General features: G+C 36.9%; 1 protein-coding gene across 4 annotated transcripts in view; it reads right to left on the bottom strand.

Moving 5' to 3' along the window:
• Positions 1 to 23,622, bottom strand: part of PRKDC (protein kinase, DNA-activated, catalytic subunit) — an 86,113-nt gene that overhangs the window by 34,553 nt on the left and 27,938 nt on the right. For all 4 annotated transcript variants that reach the window (XM_064442747.1, XM_064442745.1, XM_064442746.1 and 1 more), the window contains 28 exons: positions 23,159 to 23,385; positions 22,109 to 22,317; positions 21,835 to 21,967; positions 20,621 to 20,779; positions 20,107 to 20,310; positions 18,005 to 18,190; positions 17,010 to 17,114; positions 15,712 to 15,879; positions 15,283 to 15,410; positions 14,060 to 14,267; positions 12,803 to 12,981; positions 11,555 to 11,723; positions 10,934 to 10,999; positions 10,434 to 10,506; positions 10,063 to 10,211; positions 8,718 to 8,855; positions 8,398 to 8,517; positions 7,492 to 7,635; positions 7,125 to 7,276; positions 6,384 to 6,515; positions 5,841 to 5,952; positions 4,226 to 4,350; positions 3,983 to 4,132; positions 3,388 to 3,561; positions 2,388 to 2,486; positions 1,520 to 1,730; positions 763 to 952; positions 178 to 393 (listed from right to left, as the gene is read on the bottom strand). In XM_064442747.1, coding sequence (XP_064298817.1) covers positions 178 to 393; positions 763 to 952; positions 1,520 to 1,730; positions 2,388 to 2,486; positions 3,388 to 3,561; positions 3,983 to 4,132; positions 4,226 to 4,350; positions 5,841 to 5,952; positions 6,384 to 6,515; positions 7,125 to 7,276; positions 7,492 to 7,635; positions 8,398 to 8,517; positions 8,718 to 8,855; positions 10,063 to 10,211; positions 10,434 to 10,506; positions 10,934 to 10,999; positions 11,555 to 11,723; positions 12,803 to 12,981; positions 14,060 to 14,267; positions 15,283 to 15,410; positions 15,712 to 15,879; positions 17,010 to 17,114; positions 18,005 to 18,190; positions 20,107 to 20,310; positions 20,621 to 20,779; positions 21,835 to 21,967; positions 22,109 to 22,317; positions 23,159 to 23,385 — 4,326 coding nt within the window. The remainder of the gene's footprint in view (positions 1 to 177; positions 394 to 762; positions 953 to 1,519; positions 1,731 to 2,387; positions 2,487 to 3,387; positions 3,562 to 3,982; positions 4,133 to 4,225; positions 4,351 to 5,840; positions 5,953 to 6,383; positions 6,516 to 7,124; positions 7,277 to 7,491; positions 7,636 to 8,397; positions 8,518 to 8,717; positions 8,856 to 10,062; positions 10,212 to 10,433; positions 10,507 to 10,933; positions 11,000 to 11,554; positions 11,724 to 12,802; positions 12,982 to 14,059; positions 14,268 to 15,282; positions 15,411 to 15,711; positions 15,880 to 17,009; positions 17,115 to 18,004; positions 18,191 to 20,106; positions 20,311 to 20,620; positions 20,780 to 21,834; positions 21,968 to 22,108; positions 22,318 to 23,158; positions 23,386 to 23,622) is intronic.

Below are 23,622 nucleotides of genomic sequence, written 5' to 3'. Positions count from 1 at the left end.
CAATTCTAGCTTTTTGCCACACATTATGCATCACCACACGTTGCTGGAAAAAAATATCTCAAGCTGAACCTCAATTAGAATGCCTCAAAGACAACGGACTGCCAGCCAAATAACTGACAAAGATGATCTATAAAAATGTAATATCTATACAGAAATTGCATCATAAGGCTTACAGACCTTTGGTTTTGCTGTCTACCTCATCTCCAGGCAAACCCAACCTTTTTTTCCCAAAATCTGGCCCCACTGGTTTAAAGGTTGCTTGTTTAAATTTTTCACTCCATTTGTTAACTAACAGCATGGATGACGACAAGGATTCAGAGGATGAAGGAACTGTATACTCTGCCAGTGTGTCAATGCTGCTTCCTGTTAGCCAATTGAAAGAACTTCTACCACCTATAAAAAAAAATTGTACAAAAGCTGTAAGACATCTGAATATAAACCAGGTGAAAACATCTATGAAGTAGGTAATTTTCCTCCCCCCAAAATATAATTCCCTGTGTTTATGGGCTGAAGAGATTTCAGGCTGTTAGGTAAGAAACAAACTTTTTTTACATTAGACAGAACGTAAAATATATATGGAACTAATAAAAACATGACTGGATGTTTTTTCTTGTAATGCAAAAAAAACCCCAACCCTTGAAAACAAAATATTAAATGCATTTACAGTTTTACAGTAAAAATTCATAAGCAACAGGAATGACGAGAATGCTATCATTCCTATAGCTAACCAGAAAATTTCAGAAGACACTGGTCTGGACTTACTGGCTTGCTGTGTAGGTGTAAATTCATATTGCCGTTGGGTAGCCCTCACTCGACCACCGATTGACCCAGAAGCAGAAAGAGATCTTTCTTGTGATAAATTCCTGTGGATACTCTGAGAAACTTGAGTCTCCAAAAACATAGGTGTGAGCATAGTACTTTGGTAACGCCAGCTGGAATCAATTACAAAGTCCTAGGAATACAAAAAAGATTTTAATAAGAACAATAAGAATGAAGGCTTTTTGCGTTCCTTAAGACAGGATAGCAGAAATTAAAGTACATCATTTAAAACACCATCCCAGGTACAAAGGCCGAAATTGACTATAAAGATCCCAAACACATAAAAATTCTCCACAGTTCGGCAAAAAAAGCTCACTAATTTGGACTGGTCAGATGAGGACTGATTAATAGCTCTTGTACTAGCACTCTTGTTTCTTCACCATTTTTCTCCATCTCATGGTGCTTCTCTCCACTACCCTCTTTTTTATTTCTTTCATTACTCTACACATCAGCTATACTTGGTATATATAATTATTTTAATTACATCCTCCTTTTTTGAAAAGAAAGCAAATTATCGCCCCCACAAAATCATCAAACTACTGATACTGTACATAACCCATGACTGTTGCAGCTGTTAACCACAGAGTACAAAACACACTTTCAAAAATCTCCTCCACTATGCCATTCTTGTCTAAGTAGTAACTACATCAAGGAATGGAATTTGTCACGACTGCACACAGGATAACACATTACAATTCACCTGAAATTTGCATTCAGACAGTGGATGCTCAAATATTTTTCTGGAATAATCTGGGCTCTTGCTAGTCATTTCAAGCAGAAAATTTGTGATCAGACTCAAGTACTTTGTTTCAATCTTGGTGGAATATAAAGAATTTAACAATGCCAGCATGCGATCAAGAATATTTGCAGGTAACCTTGTCTCATCACTCCAAAAATTCCTAACAATTAATCTGTAAAGGCAAGGAATAAAGTTATTATTGGTTATCTACAAACAGAAGACAACACTATCAAAAAAGTAAATTTAAAGAAAACCACAATAAGATTACCACCTTCAACTAACCCCTTCATGCCATAGATCTTCTATTGAATTATACAAAATTCCTCATTCATCTACCATGCTCTATGCCATTCAACTGATATTAAAGATTTACTCTGAAAAAATTATTTCTATTGTTTTCCTCTTGAAAAGTGCTAGGGGTGGATAAGCACAGAGATCTCCTATTCTATATCCTGCTTCACCAAAAAGTTAAAAAAATCCAACATCCTCCAACACTGAATCTGTTTTTGTGTGTCTGTGTATCGTGAAGGCCACCTTGTTGCTAAAATACTCCAGAATATTAACACAGAATAAGGTCCAACATACTGAAACAATTTCTCCATGGCTCAGAAGTTTGTTCAAAAGCTCTGTGCTTCACTTAAATTTGGTATAACACTACAGGACACAATTCTGTAAATTAACTTATTGGAAAAAAAGGAAATAATGTTATGTCACTGTTAGTCTTTGATATTAAAATACTTAAAAAACCTCTAAAGATCAACTCTTCTGTGATAAACAGCAATTTAAGGATTTGTTATTTCAGTCAGTCATCACAACACACTCTACTCACTGCAGTTCAGCATTCTCATCAATCAGTCCTTGCAGCAGGATTTCTTTTGCCAGTTTGAGTATTTCCTGAGAATCACCATCTGCTTGGCTTTCTGGATCACTGATGTTAGGAGAAAAATGTCTCTTAATGACTTCTTTCAAACAATCCATAGTAAAATAATAGGATGGGGGTGGTGGGAGAAAAGGAGGAACATGCCCTTCTCAAAAATCTCAACTAGGCATGAAAACACTGCATTTTTTTCATAATATGAAGTCTTCATTGCCAGAAATGTCTTGTCTCTCCACTACTTAGCAAAGTAAAAATCAGAAAGCTAAATAATGCATGTTAGGTATTTATTATAAAGGCCAAACAGAAGTAATTCTGAGTTTGCAAGGTTAAAACTGAGAAAAAGGCAGAGAATTGGCTTTTCCCAAGTGACACTGGAGTAAAAATAGCCTGTACATTTTCTTCACAATAATTATCCATTCAAATAGCTAAGTTATCTTAGGAAAAAGCCTGTAATAGTACCCAGCTAAGTAAGATGATTCAACAGCAACCCGCTTCTCAAACTGAGTACATGTCTGCTCCTTACTCTAAGGGGTCAAACCAGAACAACATCTTTATACTATGAGATTGAAGGGATCCAGATCACGCCAAAGTGCCTTAATAGACTTTCTACCTACAAGTAAATTTCTCTAGTGTAAAATTCTTACAAATTCTGGCAACAAGAAAAAAGGGGAAGCGTCAGAACTACGACCTCTTATGCCATCATGATGTGGTGATGCAACATCCTAGTTCTGGACTGAAGTTCAGATCTAAGTCTTTGTCCCTTAATGGAAGTGATAAAATTGCCACCAAAGGCCAGAGCTACTTAGGCAAATAACAGGCTCCATTCTTCTGAGAGAGGTGACGAGATGAAAGTCCGGCACCAAGGGACATGAAGTTGGAAGACAATGTTACAAGCACTTTCACTCTGCCTATGACAAACCACTAGAAGAGAATATCTGCAGTGAATACACACCTGTAATTATCGTAAATCCACATCAGAATATCATACATGCGCTGTCGACATATTACAGAAGGGTGAGAAATGAACCCTGTCACTCCAGGAAGAAGTTCTTTAAGTTCTAGTGGTTTTAGCTTAGACAGCATCTTGTACACTATATCCAAACAAACCCTTTGCCTTTCATCATCCCTAAAAAGAGGAAAGAAAGAATTGCTACATTACTTCTCTTTTCACTGCTACACACAGAACCAGAATATCAGTTTAGGTTTTAGCAACAATATTTGGTTTTGCATAAAGGACTTGAGGTAAATACTTTTGACTTCAACCTCAGAGTAAGACTATAACTAAACTAATACATACTACAGAAATTCACATACCAGTGGTGCTTCACCTTACTGCTATTTAGGTTTTTTTGTTTGTTTTTCACATTCAGCTAACTGTCTTAATGCTTAACTCCCAGATTCCATTAGCTCGAATCAGGAGAGCAGTGACCAAAAAGTGAACATGAATTGTAAATGCTTCTGAAGGTAAAAATGTTGTGGCCAGTAGAGAAAATATTATCAAGGAGTTTAGACTATACATCCACATTTGTAATCACACGACCACTCACCTGTGATTCATGATCTGGATAAAGTCTTTACTCTTTAACTGCAAGTGGAGATCAGGGATTTCTTCTGCCTGGCACATTATTACTTCCAGACAGTAGGTTTTCATCACGCCATGAAGTTTGGGTACCAAAAAGAATACCGCATTCATAAACCTTAACATAACCAGAAGTCCACAAAGAAAAGCAAGTTATTTTCTATTACTTCTCCAGATCTATGATGAACATACCACATAAATGATGACATACCTGTCAGCAAGAGGTGGAAAATTCTTAACAACTTTATTCAAGCATTGAATAAACTTATCCTGTTGGGTGTTCTGATGATGTTTTAATTGTCTTATGACACAATCGTAAACTGGATGTTCAAGCACCTGAAAATGAGTAAGACAGTAAGACGAGGATAGCCATGAAACTCATAACCACCTTAATGACACATAGTTCTGCTGCTGTAGTGTTTGATTCTAGTGCATTTTGCTAGGTAAGATCCGCCCGCCTCATCTTGACATTTACGGTGCTTTATAGTTGCTGTACCCCTATGCCTGGCTGAAACACATGATTGCCTGCTTAAACAAAGACATTTTTGAGCTTCCTTTAATTGGCTTGGAACAAACACCTTAGTTTTGAAATAGAAGTTGCTTGTATGCTTACATAAATAAGTAGCTTCTCATTCAGTATGGCGGATTTCTAATTAATGAATGTAAAAAACCAGACATTTTTAGTGTAAAGGAGAAAAATAATCAGCAACCTTCACTTAATGTCAAAGAAATAAGCTTTGTACAGGACAAAATATTTGCACCATCTTTGCTTATTAATTCAAAATACTGCTTATAATGGAATGGCGAAGACTAGAAGAGAAGACAGCAGGAATTCAGTTTACAAACTGTGAAAGAACAACCAGAATGCAATTAAGTAGGGAAAGAAGTAACAATAGTGGGGAGAGAACTAAGAATAACCTACAAGGTCAGACTAATAATCCACCTAGCCAGTATCCTGGTATTTTCGTCTCCAATAGCAGCTGCGGAATGATATTTAGGGGAAGTACACAAGTCTGGCTGTATTTTGTCCTCCTCTCATACAACCCAACATGCATCTGTCATTAGATTAGGGATCCTGGAATGTACCTCGTTGTCTATTGGTTTTAGAATCTATTAATGATTTTTTTGTGTGTGTGCATGAATTTGCCTAATTTCTCTTTGAACCTGCTGATGCTACTTACCCCTAGAACCTCTTCTGGAGAGTTCACTAACTGTTGTGTAAAGAATTACTTCTACCATCTGCCTCAAACAGATTTCTGTGGTCCTCAAGCACTATCCCCTAGTTCTAGTACCGTAGGATTTGGTGAGTAACAGTTTTGCATTCACCTCCTCCACTACAAAGAAAATAACTCAATTTGAAATTAAATACAATACTTTTAAATTTCACATCAAAACTTACAAGTTATTAAGCATCCTCAGATACAGATATTCAAGTGGTTGCGCCAAACCTCCCAACACACAATTTATTTTTTTCTTTAATAAAAGCCCAACAAAACCAAACAACGACAACAAAACACCACCAAAACCCAAAAAAACTTCCAATGTACCATGCCAGTGTTGCTGGTTAGCAAAAGCTGAACAAAGCCTCAGAAAGAGACCATTCACTGTCAGCTTCAAAACACCAGGGCAAAAACTGTGCACTCAGTTTGCTCTCAAATTCTTTTCCTCTTGAGTTAATGGTTTAGACTTTTAAGTCAATCTGTTGGACAAAGACTGTTGAGTTTTAAATACATTCATTTTTGAAGCTGAATTAGATGTATACATCACATAAAAGGTGTAATAGAATTAAGTCAGGAATGGTCAGACACACAATACAGTTTACTTACATTTTCTCTCTCAGCAATGTATTGAAGAGCAAGTCCCAACACTTCTGCTGCAGCTGCATAAACTTCTTTATACTTTAATAAGCCCATGTTGCTGGTCAAAGCCTGAAAATACCTAACATAAAAGGTAGACTTGCTGTAAGCCACTACTCCAGCATCCAATTTTAAACTGAAACAAAAAGCTCACCTGAGCTGCCTAGGGGAACAGCGACAATTTTTAGAAGAGCTGAACACAGCACAACATGGATTTCCACCTACAGTGACTCAAATCCCTGCTTTAGCAATTCCTGACTCTGTTAATTCCCATGAAACTGCAACCCTGGGGCCCACTGCAAAAAAGCTTACATCCTTCTAGTTATTTTCCAAAATAAATGTGGTTTGCAGCTTGCAGCTGGGAAAGCATTATCTCTGACAGCAAAGGGATGATAGGACAAAATTCCAATAAACAAGCAATCCAACTTCCATACTTCATGCTGACAAGTAAGATGTATTCTCTCTGTCTTAAGCTTTTATCAAAATAATTCTCCAAAAAGCTGCATTTCTCACCTGACACGATCTATTTCACACTTTGGGTCAAAGGGAGGTAAATTGTTAGCAAGAACAATTCCCAGAAGCTGAATTCCCACCGAGTTGTCTTTTGTATCAGGATCTCCACTAGAAAACTTTTCAAATATTAAACTGTTGGATAAAAACATGAAAGTAGTGATATACACAAAAACCCCAAAATACACACACCATAAATCACTGTGTGTATACAGATATATATATACACACACAGACAACCCCACCAAAACCAGCAGAAAGTATGTATATATGCATATACTCCTACCAAAACCAGTCAAAAGCACGTATTCAGAAAGACCTAACTATTTAGCTTCCATGAAGATGTCTTTGCAAAACAAAAATAAAAACTAAAAAGAGATTACAAGCCCACACAAATTCTCTGCAACATGTTCAGGAGCACAGCAGATCACAAAAGTCTTAGTAAGAGTTCACCAATATTCAGTCATAATATCCAAAACTTCCAGTAAAACGTAAGCCTTTGCAGAGATTACTCCTGCTTTTGTTGTTGCTGTTGTAATCCTCTACATATTTTCCCTGACCCTTTTCTTGCTGTTTTGCAAATTAAGTTACAGTCTTTGGAGAGCTCAGTTCTGAAGTTCTGCTGTCAACTCTAGGGACAGGAAGTTTACTATTGCAGCTGAATTTACCTTTCCACCTCCTTTGATAATGTTCATTTACATTCTTGAGATATTGATAAGAGAAAGCAATTGTCTAAATGCTTACCTGTACGGTATGGAGAGACAGTTCTTCCAACACTCTATAACTGTCTTGATGATTTCGAGATTGTGTCCGAACACAGCTCTTTTTTGGTGAAAGGCGTTCTTCATTAAAAATTCAAGCAATCTGTTAGCTAAAATCTCATCCTTAATATTCCCCTACAATGAACAGGAGCAAAAATAAACATAGTGAATCCAACATGAAGACATACATTGTTGTATGAAAGCAAGCAAGCAAATAAGCTATTTTTGAAGTTAATATCTAAAAGAAACAGTAGAGTGACGTAGAAACTGATTTTAAGTGCTTAATAAACTCACTCATTCCTTACCAAACAGTCAAAATAATAATAAAAATTATTTTCACATTTCCTTACGTTGGGTGTGGTTACACTTGTCCAGGAAAGGATAGTAACTACTATTTCCACTACCATGTAATGAATCCCTTCACCTCCATTATTCCCAGAAACAACAAGCTGCAGCAATGGACCAAGCCACTGCTTTGCATAAGGTCGGAAAACCTACGGAAAACAGGAGAAGCAACAATCAAGTACAAATTATCCAACTGTTGAATAATCTGTTGTTCAGTAAGCGTTACAGGTAAGACTGCTAAATCAACCTCTTATCACTTCACTTAACCTCTGAACCAACCACCACAAAAAATTTAAAATAACTTTAGAATATAAAGTATCCTTAACTGCATTCCTCACTTCTGCTTGGAAACCTTTAACGAAGTATTCATGTAAAGTTAATTATTTCAGGCCCACACAGGACGGCTCTCATGCAGAAAACCTGTCATTAAAGGATTTGAAAGAGTATGCCATTCATCCACCCTTGCATTTCAGACAGCTTTACTAAAAAACTAGCATTAAGTGGGTGTTACAGCTTCTTGAATCAATTCTGAAATTCAGCCTTTTTGTATTTTGAATTTGGAGTATTTCAGACAGAAACATAATGCTTTAAAATCACTGTATGAAACAGGATGAGACTGTTTTACACAAGAATGACAGTTAGAAAACGTTTCTTCTCAGGCAAAGACACATTATGCTATCTTAATATCTTTCTGCAACCAGAACATTGTTTAGCTCTGAGGGTTTCCATAGTCCATATTCCACTATCTGGAATTTTGGGCTATGAATGTGCTCTCTTTTATCACAGCGAACTACTCAATTCGAATGCCCCAAAAGTCTCACCTGATGAAATATTTTACCCCACAAGAATTACACAGTTGATATTATAATACAACCTGTTAAGAGAAAAAATATGACAAAAAAATTACTCACATCCTCAGTATTAACAATAAGCTTTGCTATGAAGAGGCGAATATTTAGTGGTACTGATGGGTTTCCTAATTTGCCATGCAGAAATTTCATCCAAAGAGGAAGATCTACTGGAACTGTCCCCTGAATTTTAAGAGACATGAGCAAAAATCAACTCACTTCTTGGACTGAACAGGCTTACCAAGCCAAAAAGCCCCCAGCTTGAGCCACATAGGTCTCATTATGATACGGTCATGAAAATTAATAAACTGAGGGATTCAGTGATGACTCCTTTTTCTTGGTGTAATTACTGAAAACATGCCAACTTTTTGGTTAATACTGGCCTCCTCCACTTTGGGCGTAATGTTGTTCCTCTGCATATGTTTAATCAGAGTGGTCATAGAAGCCATACATTCATGTTGGTTGAGTTCATCCATTTCCAGTTCCATTTCATCATTTAAAACCATGTATTCTGTGGTCTCCTGAAAAAAAGTATTACTGTGATTAATAACACTGTATTTTCTTTTAAATCATGATAATGCCATGAGTCATTCTGATTTTATCTGTAAAGGTTTGACTATACGCACAGTGTGCACAACAGGTACCACCTCAAATGTACGGTTCGAACACTTCCCCAAAATATGCACCAGCTGTGCACATCTTTTGCCTTCTGTGCCAACGGATGTCATCCTCATGTTACTCTGACTTCACTACCTGTCAGGATAGGTGTGGCAGCTGCTGGAAGCAGGAAGAGTTAGCTGAACCTCACAGAAATTATTTCATTTCATAGCTGAAAGAACGTAGTAACACCTTGCACAGGGGGAAAGCCCTATTTTTATGGATGTGTTGTTTCACACAGACTTAACAATCACAGCACCTCTCTCTTTTGCTACACAGAATAAAACAAAGAAGAAAACTGTTTACAGTTAGAAATTACAACGTTACTACACAAAGCAGATAAAAAGTACATTTCTGGTTAACTTCACTGCAGCTAAGATACCTCATTGCTCCAAAAGATGGAAAGAGTTTATCTTTACCAATGTTAACAGTTATTTTGTCAGATTTTGTCTTCAGTTTCTATGATACTTCTACAAGCTTTCTTTGCTTTATAGCAAATATCTATCCTATCAGTATTACTGTTGATGTCTCTTGACTGCAGAAGGAACACAACCTCAAATCTTGGCAGATACTAAATGCTGTTCTCCCAAGAGCAACATTAAATACAAGGTGCCACAACAGAAATACAAAATTAATAAAGTGCCTGATCATTTATTCCGTGCATTTGATAAAACCAGGTTGGTCAAGTGCCTTCAAAGACCAAAAGAAGAGGGCAATGAGGAAACCTGCTGCCTAACAGCAAAACGTAACCATCACAGGTTTACTCCTGAGTGCACATGAAGTCACAAGTCACCTTTTTACAACACAGGCTGGACTTCACTCACATTACTCAACTTTAGAAGCCCAAGGTAGGGCATTGCTTTTCTCCAGCTGTACACAGTGGAGAGAGGGAAGAAGGAAAATGACCAACAGAACACAGTCAAGTCCCCTCCCTCATTTTCTGGAGAAACCCATCCTCAGTCAAGTAGAATAAATATAGCAGATTAGAAGTTTCTCAGCCCCAATAAATGTATGCAATTGCTAGAAAGCATAAAACTTCTCTTCAACACTGCATATAAGTCACTAAATTACCTTTCTCCTGAGACGAGTGCTGCTAGCTGTAACATCTTGGGAGCTATAAGAAAAACCTTGGACTCCAGTAGAAAAATCAAACTGACTCATTTCCTCACTCAAACTGCTATCCATCATGTATGATGCAGAAGCTAAATATTTGGGTTCATCTAAATAGGAAAAAGAATAGACCATTAATCAAGGTAATTACAAGAAACAAGCTTTTATTAGCCACTAAAACTTGAGGGTGGGTGGGAATTGGTTGTTAGATGAAGTACATTGAATGCTTTCATTTGTTCCTGCTACTGTAGAAGCCAATTAGCAATGCATCAATGAACACTTTATGAAAGGTAAGAAGGCATTTTTTTCATAGTCATGAATGACTTTCATACCCTGATCGGTATTCCCTGCATCCCTGGCCTCCTTTCTAATAGCAATGTACCGCTTCTTCCTTTCCAGAGGCATCTAAACAGCAGGAAATAAAGTTTGAAAATTAATTAATTTTTTAAATTTACAGCTTATTTACAATTATTTATTTACTGAACTGCCAAAAATTATCAAAACCATTCAACATGCATGGAAATCTCACGTTGTAAACAATTATAATTAATGCTATAGAAAACCAGCTAAATTATTCCTACAGCTGTTCATTACCAGAGTAAGCGTGTGAAAACATATTAATGTTACATGCACTGCAGTTGTGTTCTAATTTTCAAGTCTGTATTTCTCTCAGAAAAACATATTTTAAAATATTGAGTACTACTCCATTTTTTTATTCACTACAGAACCCTCTTTCTCTGTGTGTGAGAACTGAGCTGGTCTACAGTGATACACTGTTAAAGCCATACTCATTTTTTACTTAGGAACACTAAATCCCAGAAATTCCACTCACCTCAATTTCTACAGGAAATGTATACTGACGCTTCAGGTCTATCAAATTTTCAAAAATCAGCAAGTTCTGCAAACCGAAGCATGTTTGGAAATTTAAAAATGATAATGTTGCACATAATAACAATTGCTCTGAATGTATTTTATTTTGTCTTAAAAAACAACAGATCAATGTACAATATAGAAAATGTGGCATGTTTTCTCTTCTAGATCAATACTTCTAAGAAAATTTTGTTATTCGACTACTCAAGAATTCACAGCACAGACAATGTGCTCTGTAAAGAGAGTATCTCTTATTCAAGTGTATTATTCCAAGCGCTGGAGAACTTAAACAATGGGGTTTTTTTTCTCATATTTTAGAAAATTGATTGAGAGTGGAGGGAAAACAGGGTAAATGTATCACTACTTCACCCATTCCCAAACAGACAGTAAAATCTTCATCAGCAATTCAAATTGCGTGAGAGATACAAGCAAGCCAGCTACGACTCCTTCTATTGCCTCACTAGGTAGTTTGCTAATACAGTTGTGTGTCATTCAGGTTTAATGCTTTGATTTATTGCAGTCAGGTAAAACCACTTTGGGTCTCAGGCTCTGGAAGCCTCGAACAGCAACAACAGCTTCTCACCTTTTCTGATTTTTCTGTAAAAAGAAAGCCTTGATAAAATTTACTTTCAGTGAAGACACAGCTAATAACAGCAATAGCACAATTATATGCTGCACAGTGATACTGTCTCCTCTTCTCCAGCAGCTGACTCTCTCCTGCCATGTTTTCTGTAAATGCATCATAACATGACCTTAAAATACAAAGAGGGAAGAAAATACCATCAGAAGTCTTTTTTTACAAAGCAGAGGCAAGGTCCCAGTCAGAGACCAGCGAATTAACAGAATTTCAAGGGATCTTTATTATTGTAGCAGTAGCAGCATTAAACCACCTCAGACTTGTTCAAGTTCTCCGCAGGTATACTGCACCAAAACGGAACCATTCAGCAATGACAAAGCCAGCTTCCCCAAGTATTTGCACAGCAGTCCTTAATGTCGGGAATACAATGATAAGCCATTTTCAGATAAGATGGAGATCTGTTCCAATGCATGCGTAAATCTCTCTTATCGTCCTTTCCCAAGAAATTATGAATGGACAGGCTTGCTAAGCTATGCTATAGATTAGCCGGAGAAAACCAGGTTAGACGCAATTTTTATAGGTCTTTTGCCCACAGCCATTTATAGATCTTCTGCAAATCATAGCCAAGAAATTCTTTAAAGTCCTCATAGGACTTTAATTAAAATTAAAACAAAACAAATGAACAGCAATTCAGGCATCTTATACTTTTTTCGGAATATTAAACAAGCTAAATAATATTAATTAGGATATACATTCAGTATTAAACTTCTGTCCCCCTCTACAGTGGTGATTAAACCAGATTACACCTGCTGGGCGTGCTGCTATATTATGAAATGTATATGAAAATCCATCCCATCTTCTCATCAGTCATATAAACACCTATCTTACAACACAGAAACATGCTCTACTTAAAAGCGTAAGTATATTGAAACTGAAATTGTGAAAACACAAGCTAAAGGCCAAGAATCTTACTGAGAAACAAAAATAAGAGCAGAAGTTTAATAAATAGACCAAAAAAATGGCAAAACCAGGAGGCAAAAGTTATCCTGACATAGGACTGTAGTCTACACTAGAGATCATTCTATCAACGCAAATTCAATATTGGGTATTCCATTTAAAAATCAAAAGCTACATCGCAGATTACATTTACCCTTGAACAACTCAATCTTCTATTTTATATGGCATACGTAAAAGGTGTATCTGCCCAAAACCTAATTAGAAATTAAAAGGAAATAAAAAAAAAAAAAGTCTTACTTTATTAGTGTCTTGGTAAGTTCATTTCCTTCTACGCTCATGGAACCACGGTAAGCTTGGTTAATTTTAGATTCCTTGGAGTAAACATCCTCTTTTGAAAGACGCGCATACATCACTTCTAGCAGCTTGTAATACCCTGTTTTCTTGGTCACTTGTGTATCAAAAATATATTCATTGGACTAGAAACAAATAAGGAAAATCTCAGAAAGATTTCCTGGATCCTGCCTTTCCCAAGTAGCTTCACAGTTCCTCTAGTTTCTACTGAACAGCCTTCAGCTTACTTTTACTTTCTAAAACAGACAGCCAATGATAATAAAAGACTGACAGGTTCTGAGTTCCTGTGTAATAGTTATTAAAGCTATGTTGATCTGCTCTTTATCAGGTGAGCTGTCTTAACGATAATTGGCCTAAATGAATATAGTGATATTTGAGTAAAATAAGCAGAATACCAAGTAATGGCTCAAGACTTATGACACCTGTGTGCAAAACATATATACCTGTCTCCATACTGGGTATTATTCACGAGTTTCATTATTCACCTCACTTTGGTGCCAACATTTACAGCAACAGAAACATGTTGGGGGTGACTCTACATAAGTCTTGGGTTTAGCATTTTGTTTTCAGCAACTATTACTAAATTTGAATCAGTTCAGCATCTTGTTTGTCCTGCTGCCTTTGAACAGTTGCATCAGCAAAACTGTGGGAGTGAAGAACTATGGCAAGAGCAGAGACCTCCACAGACAACAAAATCACTGCATGTAACAGAATCAGAAATTGGCTATAAATGGAGAAAGGAAGATCTGTGCTCCTAATCCCTTGCTGAAGGATCTTTGCAATAGTTAGACGTGTTTCTTTCTCTACACGTAAGGCAGCTAATTTAAGAGCTTTCATTACGGAGGTTGAATACCTCTCTCTTGTAACGCAGTAACAGGCTACAATCTTATACAGTTTTTATATTTCAAAGTTAGAAGGGGTTTCTGCTTTTGACAGAACTTCAGACCCCTGTAGACACACATAGAAAACATTCCAACTTCAATTTTTATACATAGTAGATATGCAATCATACAGCGTTTTGGGGAATAAAGAAAAGTTTCTCACTAATAACTGAACTATGTATTTGGCACAAACTTCAAGATACAGAAATCGGGAAAACAAACAGTTTCAACTAGTGTCTCACTCAAAGTTAAGCAAAATGTACATACCAACATTGTATTTGACCTTCTGCAATCCTTGGGTGGGGGGGAAAGTAACTCATACCTTTGTAAACCTGGAATTAAGTGCATCCATAGCTTGTACTATAATCTTGCCAAAGAATTCTCTCAGTGCGTCTAAGCTGCAGTGCCACAAGAGAGTGAGCAGGGAGCGATCCATAAATGCTTGACGGGTAGTATTTGAAAGAAGGTCTTTGCTCTGGAACATTTTGTGAACAGTGTCCAACAGTATCACTTGTTTGTCAGTGGTACTCCTAAACAAGATGGAAATCTCAAGATGAAAACTCTTTTACCAGACTCCATTTATATTTCAAAACCCAGTGACATTCAAAATTTTTTATTGTCTGCATTCATACCCTCTTGGGTTATTGTTCTACAAGACATGCAAGATCAGATTAAATCATCACTTATTGTGGAGTTCTCCAAAGAAAATCACAGGTTCTTACTCTGCAACAGGTGGTAAACTTGTTTTAATATCTTTGTTAGCTTAGTCCAAAAGCAATCATTAGCTCTCTCAGTCCCTTTTCACTGAAAAACCTAAAGAAATCATTTATCAGGTACACGAGAAGGATGGGGGCAAACAAGTAAAAAAAAGAGGAGACTTCACTGTTATCAGCGCCTTCTGTAGCCTATCAAATGTTCCACTACTAGATGAACTGTTGTTCTGAATAATTTTATAAAAGCTAAAACTTCAGAAATGGGGTTTGGGCATAAGATAAATTACTTTCTCCAGGAACCTACGTGCTCCAAAATAGTGACTACTTAATAGCCCATCATGAATTGGAATGCTTGGTTTGGAAGAGACTGAAGACCTCTTCTGTGGACAAAGCATGTTTGTGCCTACAATTTACCACTCTGGAAACACTCAATTAAATAAATGTGCTGTTGTGTTTTGAAAGGGATTTAACAAAGTAATTCACTATCACTTTAAGTGTTATCAACTTAAGTAATCATACAGGGATACCAAATATAGGTATCACACACAATTACTATCCTCAGCTGAATTCTGCTGGAACATGCTAATTTACAGAAGGCTTTACAAAATTTGCCCAGGCATTGGAAGTGTTATCTCAAAGTTCGTGCTACTTGTTCACACTTCAGGAATATTTTTGAAATGTGAAGACAAAAGAAAAACCTGAATTAAAATTATTATGAAAAAATTTATGGTGTAAACCATCACTACTACAAGGACAACATAACAGAGGAAGCACATTTGCTTCAGCAAAAATTCAATGAGAACAGGAGCAAAATCCAGTAGACCAAACTCACCTTCTGGAAATTCTTTTGAAGCTGGCTTGAAATAAGTCCTCCATGAAATGTCTGTGGTCCCTACAGAGCACTTCTGTCATCAACTGCAGCAACATTGGACTCTGAGACAATTCTAATGCATCTAAAAACTGAAAAAAAGTGATGCATAAAATAAGGAGCCACACTTGATCAAATCAATCCAATCTAATTGTGTAATGATTTTTCAGTACTGATCAGAAGCAGATGCGCAGAAGGATATGTGTATTTAGTATGTCTGATTTAATGTGCATCTAAATTAAATTTCTGGATAAAGACATAACTCAGAAACAGAAAAGCTGGTTTCCTTACATAAACTGAAGGTATCTCTCTTTAATTCCAGACACTATGAAACATTGTTTCTAGACATAGTTCACTTAAGCTTCTAATTACATGTTCATTAAAAATACTGACCTTTTTAGTGCAGTCTACATAGTTATTGTGCTTCAAGGTTCCTCTGGGAAACTCATCTGACCTCATAGGAAAATTGAAAGCTACAAGTTGATCAAGAGCATTCTTAAGGTCATAAAGTTTTTCTCCAGTCAAATTAGTGAAGAATGGAAGAATTATCAGTGCTTGGCCCTGAAGAAAAGAAATGCAGTTTCACACTAAAAAGATTATTCTCTAGCTATGAAGCAAGCTGAATAGGACCACAAAATAATCAGCAGTGGCTGGGCTTACTGATGCAACAGCTCAGTGTACTGATAAAGATACATTACATAGCTGCTCATCTTTCAGGTGCTAGTTCAGAAAACAAGCTTTGATCACATTTGAGTGGGAGTTGAAAGCCATGGATGACATGGCTATGAGTAAGACCTCATCGTTCTTTTAAGCAAGCATCCAGCATCACTCAAGTGACAGATTTAAGGCACCAACTGGCAGCTAAAGCAAGATCCCAAACTTTCTTTTAAATGCACAGAAAGTACAAAACTGTCTAGCTAGACAGACAGAGCAGCAACTATGCAAAGCTGTTTTTCAGGCAGAAAATCTTTATTCTTCTGGTCCAAACGTTATGCTCCAGCATCTTTTATAACTCCCACTTTCAGTACGCAGCACTTCATGGAACAGGCTCCCAGGGAGGTTGTGGAGTCTCCTTCCCTGGAGACATTCAAAACCCGTCTGGATGCGTTCCTGTGCCCCCTGCTCTGGGTGTGCCTGCTCAAGCAGGGGGGTTGGACAAGATGATCTTCAGAGGTCCCTTCCAACCCCTACCATTCTGTGATTCTGTGATTCATCTCCCTTTCCTGACCAAGCCACATACAGCAGTTAATCCATTAGTACTGGTCTCACACTTGCAGACATGGACATTAAAGTCATGGCAGACGTTCATAATTTGACATGTAGGAAATGCCAGTCCTTGCCAAAAGCCTGATTAGTTGTCACTTCTCAAATTAACACTTTAGAGTTCTAAATTATTTGCAACTGACAGTAAGTTTTTTCCTAAAAATTACATGCCCTTCGGTAGGGCAAGGAAAAAAAATGGAGCCCCTAAAACCAAAACAAAAGATCTATGATACTGCCTTCTGTCTGAGGAACAAAAAGGACAATTTACAATTTTTAGGCTGTTGAACAGGAGGATAAAAAAAATGGAAGTGACGTCCATGCTACTGTGCAAACTAAGGTAAAATTTAAGCCAAATAACAGGGAATTTCATGGACAACTAACATTCTGATCTGGGGAGGCCAGTAAAGCCACTGAAGTGAGCAGTTTACCTTAAGATTTAAGCCTAAACTCTGATCAGTAAGTAGACTGGTATAGGTATTAAAAACAGCTGTAAATGCTTCATGGTTGGTATTGCAAGAAACTGAAGAGTCTATCTGGAATGACAGAAGAAAAAAAAAAAAGCATTTTTTTTAAAACTAGTCAAAGCAATCATTGTATTAATGAACAAAAACAATTCTATAGCTCATGAATTTTTAAATTTCCAAAAATACACTGAATTAACAGAAAGCACATATAGAGTGATTCTGGTTTTAAAAAGAATTCTTATTATCGATTATCAAAAAGAATTCTAAACGCTCCTACACAATACAAAATCGTATTGTGTGATATTTGATATTGAGCTCTCTCTCAAAGCCAGATTTCCTACTGGTCACTTCACTGACAGCTAATGCAGCAATACAGCTCACATTCTGCGTCCTAACACACACCTTTAAAACAATTCAAGTTTAAAATCACAATTATAAAAAAGAAAAAAAAATTTCTCAATATGTGATCTTGTGTGTATTTGTATACAGCTACTTTTACAAGTTCCTAAAAAGCACCAATAGGATAAGTAGATAAATTATGTTTTCAAAATAGAGAAAGAAAGACCAAAACTCCAATATAACAGCAAGTAAAGGTCTTTGAAATAAAGATCTTTCTGCAGTCTGTTCATATGGAGGACTGTGACATTCTAGATGCCAACATGACAAAGAATGTTGTCAGAGGCCACTCAGTTTCAAAGTTTACTCTCTGCACTTGTACCACTTCTCCAGAAGGAAAAGAGGCAGCTAAAACATGAGATCAATTAAAAAGGGAAAAAAAAGGGGGGGAGAATACTTTTTGTACTTTGCAAATAAAAAACAAAAAATTAAGATTTTTATATTCCCCAACTTCCCCCCCCCCCCAAAAAAAAGAAAACATTAGAATGAAGTAGCATTTCTTCAAAGCAAGACAATTCCTACAGAATTAGAAAAGTTACCTGGATTTTATAAGGAATGCATACCTGCAGAACTTTTGCCAGCAGAGTCAAGACTGCCATTTTGCTCTCGGGAGCTGAACCTTTGGCCCACCAGCTGTCAAGTTTCTCCCAGTTTCTTAGGACAGCTGTGACCAGTTTCACTCCTTGTTGCTTGCAAACAGTACGCTCCCTAAAACTCTGGTCTAACATGCCATTCAGAATGCTACCAACCTGGAAGGAAAAGCAACAGGTAGATTCTTGCATCCCAAATGAAAGGATGATAGGATCTCTTCATTGTATGAGCAATCATAAAACAGCACCACAGATTCAGGAGAACAGAACACCTGACTGAAAGTTTAAAAGTTTGTTAAAAGAAAAAGACGACAATCCCTTCAACTTAGGCTCTTCCTGTCCAACTTGCTATCTGTCCTAACAGCACCTAAATTAGAAGCACCTTTCTCTTCTTTGACTCTGTTGGAAAGCTAAGATTAAGATCTGAAATTGGAAGATCTTAATTCTATCCCACATCCTTAAATATAACTCTATTTAATGGAAAATAAATGTCTAATTAAGGAAATTTCAAAATCTTACCCTGGCATATCAGCAAACTTAAGTTTAATTTGTTGTATCACAGAGCAATGCTAGATTTAAGTCTCAAAAGATACAGGAGAAGTCTCTGTAGGAAATTAAAAGCACACACTTTTCAAAAAAGAGACTATCCAATTTACTCCTGTTTCATTCAGAGTACAGCAACTCCTTCCCATAACTTTTCTGTGAATATGGAGAAATAAATGATAATCCAGAATGACTCTAAAGGTCAATACTTGATAATTTTAGTTAGCATGAAGCTGAGAAATAGGAGAAATAGCACATATGCTAACTCATTTGCATACATCTTGAAAAAAACCCAAAACATAAACCACGGCATGCCAGATACGAACTAAGTACACTTCAATCTCTTTTCTTCACAGTCTAAGAAAGACCTGACTAAAACCAATGGTCACTGACTGCCAAACCTGAATTCTGCATTCTCCTCTTGAATAGTTGGCAACCACCTAATAGCTGGATTAATACAATCAATCTTGTGACTTCACCAGATTTGGATGGGTACAGTGAAATAAACCTTATTTTTTTCTTCCTGTATAACACAAATGCATAAAACTAAAGAAGGGATATCTTATAAAATGTAATCTGTAATGTATTTTTTAAAAAGTCAGGCAAACAACAGCAGCAGATAGCAGACAACATAAAAGTGTGTGTTTGACCCAATTTGGCTATTTGCCTTAAATTAATGAAATGAAGCCTTTTAACACTATTGCCACGTGTAGCCAGTATTAGTTAGTAGCCTATCAGAGACACTTTAAGAAGGAAATCTATTGTGACATGCTTTGCACAGGAAACACTACAAAGTCATCACAAGAATGAGCCTTTTAAAATATATATACTTCTCTCTACAATCAAATTAAACAATTTCTGGTATAATAAAAGAATATGTTCCCAGTATTTTAAAATGTTACTTGGAAGCAACACCTTCAAGCATAACATCTCGGATAAGAAAAGATCCAATTATTTTTAAAAGGATGATCCACTTTCCTGAGCATCTTTTTAAGCAAAAGGGAAAGTGGACTTTTGATCTTTCTTTCTGACCCTTCTGTTTGTCTAAAGCACTTGAAAGAAGGCTTCTCAATTGTAACATTCTTCCTTTATGGACCTGAAGGCGAGCTCTATGTTTGGAAATAGTGTGGACCAACAGGAAAAAATCTGTTAGGCAAAACAAGTGGTGCTGAGACTGAGTACATGGCATCTACCCTGTATTTATGTCAGGTCACGGGGGGCTGTGCATGTGTGTGTATGTGTTTGTCTCTCTTTTTAATACTTTGATCTAGCTCTACCCTAGACCTGTGGACTAAATGCCCATTAGTGGTGGGAATTCCTTTTCCAGTGTAGTTTTACCCAAACCAAATCCAGTCTGCATGCTCTGGGTCCACTCTAAAATTAAAATCAAAGCTATCAATGCAATGCTGTCTGAAGTGCAACCAAATCCATTTTTCTCCACTACACGCTCAGTTACATCTACCTATAACAACAAAAAAAGCATTACTTCTAACGTTCCCATTTGACCTTGTCCTTTTAAAGAAGTCTAATACCATTTGGGGATTGCTGACAGATGATTCCATAAGTTGGACTATGATCACATCCAGGTTTTTCAACAACTGTTGATTGACGGTTTCTGAGAATAGGCTGTAGAAATACTGTCCATGAGAGAAACTGATCAGGTCCTTCTGGGATGCTCCTGATAATGGCACAGATAACACCACTGTGTTCAACAGCAGACTTACTAGCTCCTCGTACTGTGAAAATTAAAGTATAGAGACAGAGTTATCTCAAGCACATTAAGTTCCACTCATTTCTTACAAAAGTGCACGAGTTTTTTAAACCTTCCATCCCAAACTCTTTTATGTTAACGAAAAGCACAGAAATAAAGCGCAAACAGAATACTGAAATGCTTGCTACCTACAATTGTCACTGAATTAAACCAAATAATCCTTACAGTTTCTCTGTAGGATTATGAATAAAACACCAGCCTCATCTACCCAAAATATGGGCAGAAGACTATATTAAATGATGATTCAGTATTAAAACTGGAGAAACATATCCTACCTGGTCATCAATAGCAAAGGCTAGCTGCAGGAGACCATCAGCTAATCGCTTACTGCTGATGTCTAACGACGGAAGAGGTGTCCTTTCACTCCCAGGTGCAATACCTTTATAAACAACTGAAAGAAGCTTACGGCCAACTGAGAAATGAGATCCTTCATCCTATGGAAATAAACAAACGTGACAAAAAAATAACATAAAGGCCTTCCAATCCACCTGTATAGCTAATGAAAACACTTGAACTCCTGGTCATATTCTTATAAAGTGATGCAAATATACTGTGACAAGACATCTTTCTAACTGAGGAACAAGATTTTTTTAAACAGACAACCCTGCTCTGTACAAAGTCTAGAACAAACTGACAGTCATCTGAAAATCTGAAAAGATTCCGATCCTACTCCAGATTTTTTTTGAGATAACCACACTACTACAGAAATAAAATTAACAGCTTAGTCAGAATGGGTGGGCCACCAAAGGTAAATCATGCACCTCCCTGAATATCACCATCTGACAATCACAGCTCTAGATTTTGTGTAGATGTAGATGTATGGCAAACACCCACAGAAATTAAGTATTTTGTTACTTGCTAAATATAGCCTTGATCACCAGTTGACAAATTCTCTCAGTCCTTGTGGCTGTTGCACAGCCTGTTTTCCTTCAATTGCCCAAAGTAAAATAGATTGACTACAATCAGAAAGTTAGTAGAAATAATTCTTTTGAGTATTATAGCCTAGACCCCTACTCCCCAACTGCTCTCCATCCTGTTTTCCTGCAACTCAGACCCACTGTTGCTCCTGATCAGCTGGAATGTATTCATTTTCTAATTTCCCTCATCACTTTGAATGTTGCCCATTTAAAAATTGTTGAAAAATTCTTCCTTTGTGGGATAGTAAATACTGATTTTTTGAGCTTTCAGTCTTGTGAAGCTCACTAAAGGGAAGTTTTAGGTGGATTCTGGTTGCCTCCAGGCCCTGGAAATTAGAGAAAGACAGACATAATTATGAAGATCGTTCAAACCTCAGTATTGTGCTACTCAGATTCATAAAACAAACGTAGAACTTTTATTTATGATCCTGTTCAGCACCAGCTCTTCACTGTTGATCTCATTTTACACAACTTCATCTGATCTGTTCTCTGTTTTCATACTGACCTTTTACACAGGAAAAGCTCTTTACTGTATAAAAACATTCACCATTATTTTCTGGATAAACAGTTACCTGATCGTGAAGAACAGCATGCAGCAGGCCAGATTTCTGGAGTTGTTTGCAGGCAGAAAGGACAGCACTAAACTTAACTTGATCAAAACGTGCATCTGAATTAAACAGATCAACAGAACAAAGGTCCTCAAGGCTAATGAGAAAACAGAAGGAATAACATTAGGCTAGTGGGGAGCTCCATGTCCAACCACACACAACATTATTTACTTTCCATTTCTCATGGTGAGAGTGGCATTTGTTCCGTATTGAAGCTCTCCAGAAAGCCCCTACTTACCTCTGCAGAGTGATTCTTTTCTTTATGCATAGTTTCAAAGATTCCTTATAGGGAGATTTCATCAAAGCTTTCATGAGTCTTACTGAGATATCTGGGAGATTTTTCATGACTTGCACATCAGCAGTGTTAAAGCCTAATTGTGATGGATCACACACTGTCATCACCAGAAGCTCTATAAGGCTTGCATTAAGCAATTCCTTCTCAAGTAGCTAGAAAGAATAAAACATTAAATAAAAGCTTTATTTAAAAACCTATTTAGATTTCCCTATTTTATTCTTCATAAGTTATCATTAGTCCTTATATCTAAAATGAAACAAAACATGGAAGAGTAATTATTCTAAGCGACTGTCTATGAAATTTTTGACTTTCAGTCATGCTAAGACACAGAAATTAAATATCTGTAAAAATATACATAGGATTTATGCTATCTCAAACTGCACATAAGATCTTTTATGTCCACATAGGCCTGCTTCAGTCTTGATTATACACCTGTAATCACCTTGAAATCCAGATGTACACCTCTCTGCACATTACTAGAAGTTTACTTAAAACAAGAGACAGTCTCACAATTAAGCCTGGTGGTGTAATTTTCCTGAGACTCCTAAGTACTATACTTCATGCAGTTAAATACAGTTTATATTGCACCATTATATTTGCCAGGCAAGTGGAGAGACACGAATATCTATACTGAATTCAAGAAAGAATTGCCACGATCTGCCTTTCTGCCTTTTTAAGCAGCTATCACCTCCACACATTTAAGGCCATCAGGAGTCACACAGGAAATACTCATTGCAAGTATGCCATACAAAATTACAGCCTCATAGGAGTCTCATAGTCAACACACTACTGGAATATACAGGAAATAATTCCGCTGATCAAAACTACATCAACTGCTAAAATTAACTGTGCAATATAACTCTTTTCACTTATAGGCAAAGACCACAAAGTTCACAATGCTTAGTCACCAATTTCAATTAAAGCACCCCTGAAGCTGATATTCTCCAGCAAACTAACATCACAATGAGACCACAAACAGATTTCAGTGCCTACCTTCCAGAAATCCTGCTGGCATGTTTCCAGGATCATGGTGACAAACTCCATGATTCGGACTATAATGGTACACTTGCTGTAATTATACATGTCTCTCTCTTGTGGGCTGAACATGCTGCCTTTCGAACTGCAATCAAAGCACTGCTCTGCTGCGTGGATATCATGCAAAGCAATGGTTTCAAGGAAGAACTGCACAGCCTCCAAGAATGAGGACCTTTCATTTACACCTAAAAAGAATCATACTAAGCTGAAATGATACAGCAGCTCTCAACTTTTAAATGTGTTACTTTGTGCTGGGAAAAAAAAAACAGTCGGTTTGCTGTTTATTATCTCAGTACATCACATGTCACACCAGTATTTTCTGAAAGTCATGTACCAGTTCCAAATATTAACATTCTGGGTAGTGAAGGGTAGCTTTGTACTTACTGATCATTTTAAAGCCCTTATTAATGGTAACAAGGTAA

This window comes from Phalacrocorax carbo, chromosome 2, assembly GCF_963921805.1.
Source record: "Phalacrocorax carbo chromosome 2, bPhaCar2.1, whole genome shotgun sequence".
NCBI classification, from domain to species: Eukaryota; Metazoa; Chordata; class Aves; order Suliformes; family Phalacrocoracidae; genus Phalacrocorax; species Phalacrocorax carbo.
The sequence above is the reverse complement of the archived record's forward strand: the minus strand, read 5'-3'. Positions and strand labels throughout refer to the sequence as shown.